We start from the raw sequence: 11,189 nt of genomic DNA, 5'->3' as shown, positions 1-11,189 counted from the left end.
CAGTGACTTTTGAGGATATGTCAAATCTGTAGACACCCTACTGAATCAGCTGATTTTCAGCTAGAATTTGATTTTAGGTTCAAGTCTGAAGTGTTGTTGTCTCACAATAATGAGTTTTCAGTGAGTCCTATAAATATGAACATTCTGGATCATCACATCTGGAATATTAAATGGATCTAAATCAGACTTTGGTGGTTGGTAGAGCTTATATGGATGTACTGTAGGATTGTTAGGAACCAACATATTGAAATTGGCCGCAACTCACAATAGTAAAGAATCCTTAAAAAAATCTTGGACCCAATTAATGATCAGCACCAAAATCTAATGGATTATTCCATGGATTATAACATACCTCTCCAAAACAATTTCATCAAAATCCATGTATTACTGTTTGAGTTATGCTGTGAAACCAGGTAAAAACATTATTTCTGACTTGGTGGAGATAATTAAAAGCAACCCCATTAACCTGTGAACACCATGGCTTTTTCAATTTTGGCCTGGGTTGTGTCTAATCTAACAAGTCTCCAAATGGTAAAGAGTTGCCAGAACAAGTAAGAAACCAAACAGTCTTCATAGCAATGGGAGAGGCTACAGCATCTGTAGGCTACTGAACATAAACAAACACAGTGGCAGTGGTGGTTAGGAGGAATAGAAAGAGCCAGAGATGACAAAAGAGAAAAGGAGAGTGTGAATCTCACAAACAGAGGACTTTATTCCACCACTGACTGCAGTACTTCAGTACTACAGACAGACTCTCACACCTTGACGCCATCTCACACAAGAACAGAACAGGGAATTTACCTAATAAAAAAAGTAATTGGTCAGCAATTTAAATTTGTTTGACTGCTCTCTGTGGGACCGTTCCTCAGGCGTATAATGGGGTCAATTATCAGATGGAAGAAGCAGAGCTATAGATAATACAATGTCCTTTTGTAAATGTATAACTCTGGATTCAGGAGAATGTGGATGATGCGGCATACTGCACTGACGGTCAACAGGTTGGTTTACTCCTTGGAAGCCATGTGGGCCATCAGGTCACAGACACGGTTGCTGTAGCCGAACTCATTGTCGTACCTGGTGAAAAGGCAAGAAAGTATAAGTCATTATACATCGTTTGAAATACATGAGGATAGGAATGTAATTTGGGCTGAAGGCATACCATGAGACCAGCTTGACAAAGTGGTCACTGAGAGCGATGCCAGCGCCAGCATCAAAGATGGAGGAGTGAGAGTCGCCGTTGAAGTCTGTGGATACAACCTACAGGAGGCAGACACAATGTCACATTAACAAGAAAACTGACAAAAACATTTGAAGACAAGAGGTAAGAGACAGCCAAGCACATACCTGGTCCTCTGTGTATCCCAGAATGCCCTTCAGGGGTCCTTCAGCTGCAGCCTTCACGACCTTCTTGATGTCGTCGTATTTGGCCTGAGGAGATAAAAAGAAGTCTGGTTTGAATTCTAATTAAAATGTATAACATATAAAAGCAATAGTGCTAGTAGTACTTTTAAAAAAGAAATTAAATCTACTATTATAATCTACTATTGTACTTTAGTGAGTATTTATGGGACTGACTTGGAATGAACTACACCGCCTCATCACTATTATGAATAAATATGAGCACTGGGCAATACTTGGTGGTTTTGGACTTTTTACAGAATTTGTTGACAGTAAAAAAACAACAAAAAAAACAACATATTTATCATTTCAATAAAACCAGTTCCAGTTGGTTAAATGTTATGAATGCTTGAATCGCCTTGTCACTCACAGGTTTCTCCAGACGGACTGTCAGGTCAACCACGGACACGTTGGGGGTGGGGACACGGAAGGCCATGCCGGTCAGTTTGCTGTGAATTATGGCAATACATACAGTAGGTAAGGTCAAAAATTACATTCTCTTCACTTACTGCAAGTCCTGTTCATGCACAGATACAGTTATATTTGCAATACAGTTATGTGCCTTTGGCACTGACCCGTTGAGCTCAGGAATGACCTTGCCCACAGCTTTGGCAGCTCCAGTAGAGGCAGGGATGATGTTCTGGCTGGCACCACGGCCGTCCCTCCACAACTTTCCAGAGGGGCCATCCACGGTCTTCTGGGTAGCAGTGATGGCATGAACTGTGCTCTGACAGACAAAGACACAAAGAGGATGTGTAAATAAACTTTAAACCCCTCTAACTTTGTAATGTCATGTTGGCATTTTCGGCTGTTTGGAAATCTGCTTTTGGAGCTGCTTAGCATCTCTGCTGGATTGTTCCTTACCATGAGACCCTCAACGATGCCAAAGTTGTCATGGATGACTTTGGCCAGGGGGGCCAAGCAGTTGGTTGTGCAGGAAGCATTGCTACAGAGAGGCCAAGAACCAGCATCAGTTAATGAGGACTTTCAAAATAAAAGCACCGTCTCAAAATTGTTTTTGTATAATGAATGAAAAGCTTTTTTTTTTTTTTTACATATCAGAAGCATATGCACAATGGGTAAAACACTCAGTAATGCTATTAGTTTCTACCACAGCCTTCAGACTTGACTTTTAGCACTAAGTTAAAAACTTAACTTTACAGAAACATACTCAAACAGACTTTTGGATTCTTACCTGACAACCTGGAGGGTGTTGTTGTATTTCTCATGGTTGACACCCATCACAAACATGGGAGCATCAGCACTGGGTGCAGAGATGATGACTCTCTTGGCACCACCCTTCAAGTGAGCCTGCAATGTTGTGTTGAAATCCCATTAAGTCTGCATCATTTTATTGCCAATAACAGATCACCTATTGCTGCAGCAGCTGTGTTATATATACTATATACATATGCTACAATGTAAAATGACAGGACTGCGTACGTACAGAGGCCTTCTCAGTGGTGGTGAACACACCAGTAGACTCAACCACGTAATGAGCACCAGCTTCACCCCATTTGATGTGGGTGGGGTCCCTCCTGGAAAAGAGATGCAGCACAAAGGAAGTCACATAAATGCAGTTCTTCATTTTTTCTAATGTTTGTGACATGGAAATGAATGAATGTGACATAGAAATGCTTTCTACATTAAAAGGATAATGAACCCACTCGTGGAAAACAGTGATTTTGTGTCCGTCGATGACCAGGTGACCATCCTCAGCCTTGACCTCGCCATGGTAGCGGCCGTGGGTGGAGTCATACTTGAACATGTACACCTAAAGAAGTGATTAGGAGATGAGATCAGGAGGGGAACCCTTGACAGTTTTCACCAATTTATGACAGTTGACAAAAGGAGAAGATATTTGAATATAATTTACATATAAAGAGGAAAAACTGACTGCAAAAGTCTTCATGATATATTTAATTTGGCCGGTGTGTAGACATGAGATATGTTTGCCAAATTAATGCATTCTCCTGATCTGAATGGAAAACACATGAACTAATATTTTATACGTTTTAAATAATTTTTTTGCAAAGCCTTTACAGACTTGATAAAGCTTCCAGACAGCACCTAAAATTTAACAGCACATGGCTGATGGCTGGTGTTTATTTATCATAATGCCTTATATTTCAAGTAGTCCTCTTGACTCACCATGTAGTCCAGATCAATGAAAGGGTCATTGATGGCCACAACCTCCACCTTCTTGGAGTGGAAGGCAGCACGGGTCACCAGACGACCAATGCGGCCGAATCTGAAAAGTGAACAGTGTAGTTTCTTAGTCTGGCCTCTAGATGGCGATATGATACCATGGAACTCTGACCAAGGTCACTGATGAGGTGACTTACAGAGAATGGATTTGTAAGTTAAGTGGACACAGTGTCAAAATCAGTCATAATTATCTGAAATTAGGTTTTTGTTCATTCATTTCAGCTGCAGCACTGCTTACTACTTCATATTACTATTCTAGCTCTTTCCTTTGTGTGTGAGACATAAGCCCCCAGGAGATGTGAAACCACAGCTGAAGAAAGGGCAGGGTTCAGGAGGAGGTGTGAGTTTCAGAGCTTATTAGAGCACAGCCCTCACACTCAGCTCTTGAGGCTAAAGTTGAAAGTAACATCTAGTGTGGTAATCCTGGTGACGGTAGTGGACTATTTGATCAGAGGCCGAGTTACTTTTTAACCCCAGTGTCGAAAACGCTGGCAGAAACAGACTGTCCTCAGACACTGGGGGAGGAGGAAGAGGGGCGGAGAGGTAAAGTACATGACACAGATAGGTAGACTTTAAGTCTAATGCATGTTCAATAATAGTATTTAGGTATGCAGGTCCTCTTCTGCTTGCCTCACACTGCAAGTTCTGCCCATATTGTTATCTGATGAGGGCCAAAGTTCAAAGATCAAGTAAAATGTGAGACCAGACAGGCAGCTGTCCAGTTTGTCCTGCGTGCATGTGGTCCATAACACCCGCCCACCCCTCCTCAGCAGCTCTGTTGCGTCGCTGTTAATTAATCCAGTATCAATCATAGCCTGCAGGTCGTTGTCCTCCTCATGATTAAGATCATGTCAAAACTCATCTAATTGTTAAAATACTGTTCAGCTTGTACCCATTTGTTTTCCTTTTTTGGAACAATGCTCTCACTCATTCATGTGCTACTAGGCATTTAGATGTTCATATTTCTACTGTCCAATTTTCCTCTCATTTGTAGCAGCCTTTTAAAAATAACATACTATTTATGTAGCTTTAAATTAAAAGTAAATCTGAGTACAAGAAGGTAAAAGTGAGTCAATATAGTTGTGTACATAAAATTATATGTGCAAACAAATAAATAAGCTTGAAGTTGCAGGGACAGTGCAATTTGAAACTTAAGCCAGTAAACCACTGTTACAGTAAATGGTCCCTGTGCACTCAAATGAGAGGGGTGTGGCATTGTGTGTCTGAGTGCAGAGATTACTCACACTGAAGTTAAGTGTGTGTTGCTTATTTAATCTAATTAAGGAGATGTGGGTTCATTTATGAAGTGAATGGACAAAAGTGTGCTCTTACCCATTGACACCGACTTTCACCATTTTGCCTGGGTTGGTCTAGTCCTCTGGAAGGGGAAAAGAGGAGAAACTGATAAGAAAGAACATTCTTCCTATGGAATAATAATCTAATATTTATGATGGCATACATCTATGAGGCTATATATAAACATTCAGTTGATCACAGACAGTTCCTTTAATTGTGTTGACATAAGAAAATAGTTCAAATGAAGAATATTTAAAACTATTACACTGATACACTGTTTTTTTGGGGCAAAGCTACAAGTCAAGAACTTTTCCCCTCCAGTGTAGAAACAGCTGCAAGTCTAAACAAACTTACAGCTTGCAACTAAACTCAGATTTAACACAATGGCATTAAACAAGATGGATTTCAACAGCAACATTATGGTCAAATTAGCTTTAAAATGAGGATCCAGCACAGAGCACATGCTGATTGACTGTCCATAGGTAACCTAAATCTAACCTTTCAGTTCTGGATCCTGTTGCTAAGGCCCTGCAGCGTCCTGACCATAATCATGTAATTAATCATTACTCTATGAAGCCATGCAATTATTGAAGTTGCTTACCGTTTGTGAGATGCCTCAGTCTGTCTTGCGACTCCGGGTGTGAGTGGGGAGAAGCAAAGTTAAGCTGTGAGTTTTTATGATTGACCGAAGCTTTAAACCACGCCCCATAATGGTCAGTGCTCCCCACCCCACCCCCTCCGAATGTCAAGGTCGTCAGTATGTGGAGAGGCATGCACACTGGCCTCTGCAACTTTACCTCAAGTGAGTTAAACACCCCAGAAGCTTGTCTCTTATCATCCCATTTCTGCTGCTAGGCCCAAAGGCCTAAAGTTTGGGAATATTTGCTTTAATTTACATAACTTCAGTAATAGTTCCAGAGCCATCAGGCCTGTCTGGTATTTACGCTTTTAAGAAACCTAGACTGATATAGTAGTAACCTTTTGTTTATTTTAGGTGCATTATTTTCATACTTGTGCAAAAAAGGGAGTGTCTTGTAACAGGTTAAAGTTCCCAGATAGTGCAATAAAAAGAGAGATGGGTCACTCACTGACCTTCTCAGCAAATAGACACAGAAACACAGAGGAGCAGACGAGGGATCAAATCTCTGTCTTCTCACTGACATTTAATGTCCAAAGACCATGACCCTTCACTTTCAAGACAGCCCTCTTTCTCTGCTCCTCTATCCTGTCAGCAGAAATCTTGGACTATCTTGGTTACTTAACATTATACCTGACCATTAACTATGTGCAGTGATCCTTTTTCAGTACATTTACTCAGTCAGATTTTTTTTTTTTTTTGCTTTGTCAGGCTTTGAAATGAGTGGCTGCTAAAACAGAATCTGGATGCTAATAAACATGTCACTGAACGACAGTTTCCTTTGTCTGAACTCAAGTGCTGCACCTAAGGTCCTGGCAATGTGTCACACTGCTGCAAAATGAACTGTCTACACTCATTGCATACAGAAAGACCAGACATGCCCAGTTCTCTTTTCTTGTATTTGTTTTGACTCATTTGTCTGGCAACAGTGTTTATTTGAAAGGAAAGCACTCCTGGGGCCACAATAAAAAGGTAAATCAAAATAATGAGATTGTCAGTTTAAACCAGAGGGCCATTCACTTTGAATCCTGTTGGAAATATCCCCCCGGCTTAATGCTGGGCCCCACCAGCAGGCAGTGCTGACAGTGAATTGAAACCTTACCCTTGGCATGGCATTCCATCCCCATAGCAGACCACGAACATGCAACACATTATATATCTAACCGGACCAAAGATGACACTTAGTGACTTGTATTTTCCACCTCAGCAGATCACGTGTTTAAACATATCTTGTTGCAGGCGGGCAGAAGTGTAGTTCTGCACCATAACTGTTTTATGGCTGCAGTTCAGTGGTCGAGGCATAGCTGAACTTCCACAACCCTGAGTGCATGCGTGCCAGTCCTGGCCTCTGCTCTGTAGCTTTAAGGTCAAAGAGGGGAAATAAAGGTCAGGCTAAGATTAGACACAGGCTGGCAAGCTAACACTTGGACCATGTTGTACTCTCAGTACTGTAAATGCTACCTCATAAAGCTCACATGTTCTTTCTGCATCACAACAGCCAAACCTTACTTATTGTAGAGGAGGGTGACCAGCCATGGATTAAAATATTGGGATTAAGAATAATTATTTTAGCCCAGTAGAAATGCCACTATAAGGATTTACATAAACATTTAACTCTGTATTATTATTCTACTACAAGGAAAGAGTCTTCTAGTTTAATAGAAAGTGCAGTAACAACATGTGACATGCCTGCAATGTATAAAGGGAGCTTTATCTAGACTGATAGCACTTCTGTCGTGTGTTAAAGTCTAATACAAAGTCCAGAAAGCTGCTTTGAACAGGTTAACAAAAATACTCAAACTGCCATCAAGTGTTGTGATGGTAAAACTGCATCTTTTTTTATGTCACTCTTTGAAATTCAACCCAAACACCAAAAGTGATACACTGACAACATAGTATATGAAATATTTATCATTGATTTATGATGTGTAGGGCTGGAATTAACATCTTATTTTAATTACCATTTAATCTGTTAATTATACTGACATGAAAATGTCAGGAAATAGTGAAAAATGCCTGCCACAAGCTGTAAGATCCTGTTTTGCCCCAGCCATTATCCAGAACCCAAAGATATTATATGAAGATGGAAATCTCTCATTTTGACTTTGCCTTACTGTAATTGTTGACCATTAACTTTCATTTACAACTTCCAAGATTTCCCCCCCACTGTTAATTTAGAACATCAGCTTGAAAACCTAACACCGATACAAAACATGACAGCTGATAACAGTAACACTTGCCTGCTAAACACCCTGTAATCAATCAGAAAGGTCTTATTTTTCATACTATCTGTATGAGCTTTAAATAGATAACTGCACCATTTTTATATATTTAGCTCAATTTTCCACTAAGCTTCAAGGTTTTTGCTTTGGAGACTTGGTTATAATCAGTTTAAGGAGCAGGAGAGCCATCATACACAGTTACTGACATTGTATGGACACCTATAACTCAGAATAATAGGGGGAAAAAAGTTACTACACCTAATGGCCAAGGAAGTTTAATAAAGCTCAAAGAGCTAAAAAAAAAAAAGTCATGACAATGTGAAGGACAGATGGAGAAGATGCATTTCAATAAAGAAAAAACAAACTGGGATGCAGCTGTGGGATAGAAGTGAAAGAAGAATTAAATTTCTGTGAGCAAAAGAGACAACACAGCAAGTGTCAAATCCATTTATTCATGCAAATCATAAGTAAACAAACTGCAAGAATCACAGCTACCATCATTTTTGGTAACCGTGTCTTACACAATCCCCTGGACACATAATGACAAAATATCTTCACATTTCCTACACGCAGACAGATCTAGAAATACATAAAGTTCCAATTTAATAAAAAAAAAAAAAAAAAAAGCACAAAGATGATCATGAGATGCAAACATAGCTCACATATTCTAATAATCAGTTTGTGGAAGAAACTACAACTGCGCTGTTAACGACCACAATAGCACGAAGCATCTGATCTATGCTGGATGACACGATGTTAGCAACACTGCAAGTCTACATTATACTGCATTAAGTCTACATGCATGGAAACATCCTTCAGGATGGCAGTCTTTATTTCTCTCCTCTCCCCACTAACAGCCCAAGCCACTCATGGACCCGATCCGATCCAGCTTCAGCCCAAAGCATCCCCGGTTCCACCCTCTCCGTGAGCGATCTGGTTCTGCTCGCTTCTGATTGGTCAGAGCACCCTTCAGCAGGCGCAGCCACTGGGTCTCAGGTTGTGTTTGTACATCAGCCCACTTGGGGTACTCGGCTGCTTTCACTCCAGAGAAAGTGGACTGCTCCTCTGTCTGGCTGTTCAACAGGTTCTCCAGGTCATCCAGGGTCAAGAGGTCATTATAGCGTTCCAGAAACTGCTCCATAAACTGCAGAAAGGAAAAAAGATTAAGTTTAATTGTCAGGCAGTGTACAAGGGAGAATAATTCAATTCATTACTCTCCCATCTTTCTGTACTGCTCTCCAGTATCCACTATCCATCTACTTTGAATTCTCCTCTATTCCCTCTCTTCTACCTGCACAGAATCAGGAGAAGGATGCAGAGCGCGAGCCTCTGTGATCTCCAGGGGCGCCAGGAGGAGCAGAGTGGCACAAAGCAGCACAGGACACAACATGTCAACAGAGATGAAGAGCAGGCAGGACTGGTGCTTAAAGCTGGAAATACACTGGCTGCAAAGACCCAAATACAAATAAAATTATGTGGAGAAACTAACATTATGCAAAAAACAACATATATACACACACACACCATGTATAAAATCTGATAGAAAATGGTACAGATGACAAATTAATGGTTATAATAGTCAATTTTACCAATCCTTAATGTGCATATTTAGCAAGATCCACGCAGTTAAACACCGTTACATAAAGATAAGCAAAGGATGGAATGTATACAGGGCATCTAGCTGAGGCTAATTTGCAGCCCCCGCCCTGGTTAGCTTTTTAAATCTATAACAGAAACAAATGAGCAGATAAAACAGAATGAGGATACCATTACAATTATTTCAAGAGAAAAATGTCCTGCTACATTAAAAAGCTCTCAAAGGTCAATTAATTTGTCAGAAAGTACCGACTAGGTAGCATCCCTTGCAAAACGAGGATTTCATTGTTATTTATGGTAAGCTGTCAGAAGGATGTTTTCTCCTTTTAAAGAGACAAAAATTTAGATTTTGAGAATTACACCTAAGGTTGTTTTGAAACTTTGTTTTTAAATAGCGTAGATACATTTAAAAAATAACAATAAAAAAGCTATATGCACCTATATCCATCATAGTTAATATTTCTAAAGCAATCAAGTACAAAAACAGTTTTGTTTTTTTTGTTTTTTTTTTTAAATACTTGCCTGTTTGTTTTCTGTCAAAGCTCTGGATGTCTTCTCTCACAGACTCTTCTCCATTTCCCTTGCGCTCAGATTCTAGGCTACCTCTCACTTGTTGGTACCTGCTGGGAGCATCACTATCTCACTTGCCTGGCTCCTCCTACCCTTTGCTCTGTGGTGGAACTGAAAGGATGATTTTCTTCCTCTTACGTCTGTCCTCTTGGCAGAAGCTGAATGTTGGGGCTTCAGCTGGGATGCTGCAGACCCCCCCCTCAAAAGATCTTCTTCCTCCTCCTCATCTACTTTTCTATGGAGTGATGTCATACCCTCAGAGAGAGTGATTGTCATTGCCAAGGTGACTGTGGATTTGCTCCTCTGCCATACTGATGCATGCTACTGTACTGCACAAATCGACATGAGAGGACAGTGGTCAGCCAACGCCTCATCAGTGTGACCGCTGAGTTATGAAGTGAACTGGCCAGAAAGATCTGTGCTTTATGTCATGACTTAATCTGAATTATATTCTTCCCATGTGGAAACAATGCTCCTTTTGCACATCAGCCTCCTGCTCTCCACTTTGTCTGTGCAGTCTTTCCCAGCATGTACTGACCTCCCATCTTTGTTGGGTAAGTTACAGTCTGTCAGCGCCATCTGCTCCCTGTAACCCCCTGCCACTAAATTACAACACTAGCAGGAGCTGCACAATTTAACACAGTGAGCTCAAAGTTCAGCAACCTCTGATTAGTTCAAGTAGGTAAAGCCCTGCAATTAGAGATGTACATCAGATATGCAACAGGACTTCATGTCCACGTCTGTCAATTAAATGAAATATTTTCTCTAAATTAAGGTATCTGCAGTGAGCAAAATGTGTGTAGTTTACATACCCAGCAAGCAGAATTCATCTTTGCACAGTACTAGAGTTGTAAACAGGGCACGCTGACTCTTATTTGCACACTTAGCACCCACTGAATACATTTAAACTCCGATAAAACCTAACTGCTTCTGCAATCATATCGTTTGCAAAGTGTCTTTACATAATATATCAATCACACACACAGAAACGCACCGCTCTCATCTTTTCGGAGGACGTGTGGGAGAGGGAGTAGGCGAAAAGAAGAGAGATTAGTGATGAGAACAGAGGGAGGGGGGTTAAACTAGTGAGCATGTGATGTCACTGAAGAGAGGAGCGCAGTAGGAGGAAAAACAGGCAGCAGAGAGTAGGAGGCGGTGGATAGGAGGGAGAAAAGCACTAGGCAGAGAGCGCAGGGAGACCTACAAAAGAGATTGATTATAGGAGCACTGAGGCGGCCAACTAGGCAACAGCAAATGTGTCA

General features: G+C 40.8%; 2 protein-coding genes across 2 annotated transcripts; both read right to left on the bottom strand.

Moving 5' to 3' along the window:
• Positions 1-694: 694 nt before the first annotated feature.
• On the bottom strand, positions 695-5,559 carry gapdh (glyceraldehyde-3-phosphate dehydrogenase). Its single transcript, XM_020610927.1, has 12 exons — positions 5,504-5,559; positions 4,939-4,984; positions 3,550-3,649; positions 3,066-3,172; positions 2,846-2,936; positions 2,594-2,709; positions 2,263-2,344; positions 1,974-2,125; positions 1,769-1,847; positions 1,345-1,428; positions 1,160-1,257; positions 695-1,074 (listed from the first exon to the last, which is right to left on the bottom strand). Exons 2-12 carry the CDS (start codon positions 4,959-4,961, stop codon positions 1,005-1,007), a joined length of 1,002 nt encoding a protein of 333 aa, XP_020466583.1. The 5' UTR covers positions 4,962-4,984; positions 5,504-5,559; the 3' UTR covers positions 695-1,004.
• Positions 5,560-8,194: 2,635 nt separating this feature from the next.
• Positions 8,195-10,100, bottom strand: nppcl (natriuretic peptide C-like). Its single transcript, XM_020610903.1, has 3 exons — positions 9,880-10,100; positions 9,053-9,206; positions 8,195-8,905 (listed from the first exon to the last, which is right to left on the bottom strand). The coding sequence occupies exons 2-3, from the start codon at positions 9,149-9,151 to the stop codon at positions 8,612-8,614; spliced, it is 393 nt and encodes a 130-aa protein (XP_020466559.1). The 5' UTR covers positions 9,152-9,206; positions 9,880-10,100; the 3' UTR covers positions 8,195-8,611.
• Positions 10,101-11,189: the final 1,089 nt, after the last annotated feature.

The sequence above is a fragment of the Monopterus albus genome, unplaced genomic scaffold (genome assembly GCF_001952655.1).
Source record: "Monopterus albus unplaced genomic scaffold, M_albus_1.0 scaffold107.1, whole genome shotgun sequence".
NCBI classification, from domain to species: domain Eukaryota; kingdom Metazoa; phylum Chordata; class Actinopteri; order Synbranchiformes; family Synbranchidae; genus Monopterus; species Monopterus albus.
Note: the sequence above shows the minus strand (reverse complement) of the source record. Positions and strands in the feature narration are given on the sequence as shown.

Coding starts and splice junctions, on each gene's coding strand:
- gapdh (XM_020610927.1), bottom strand. CDS start 4,961: ATGGTGAAAGTCGGTGTCAATGG. Junction 2,126..2,262: donor GCATCGTTGAGGGTCTCATG/GTAAGGAACAAT, acceptor TTTGTCTGTCAG/AGCACAGTTCATGCCATCAC. Junction 1,429..1,768: donor CAGTCCGTCTGGAGAAACCT/GTGAGTGACAAG, acceptor TTATCTCCTCAG/GCCAAATACGACGACATCAA.
- nppcl (XM_020610903.1), bottom strand. CDS start 9,151: ATGTTGTGTCCTGTGCTGCTTTGTGCCACTCTGCTCCTCCTGGCGCCC. Junction 8,906..9,052: donor CTTCTCCTGATTCTGTGCAG/GTAGAAGAGAGG, acceptor TCCTTTCTGCAG/TTTATGGAGCAGTTTCTGGA.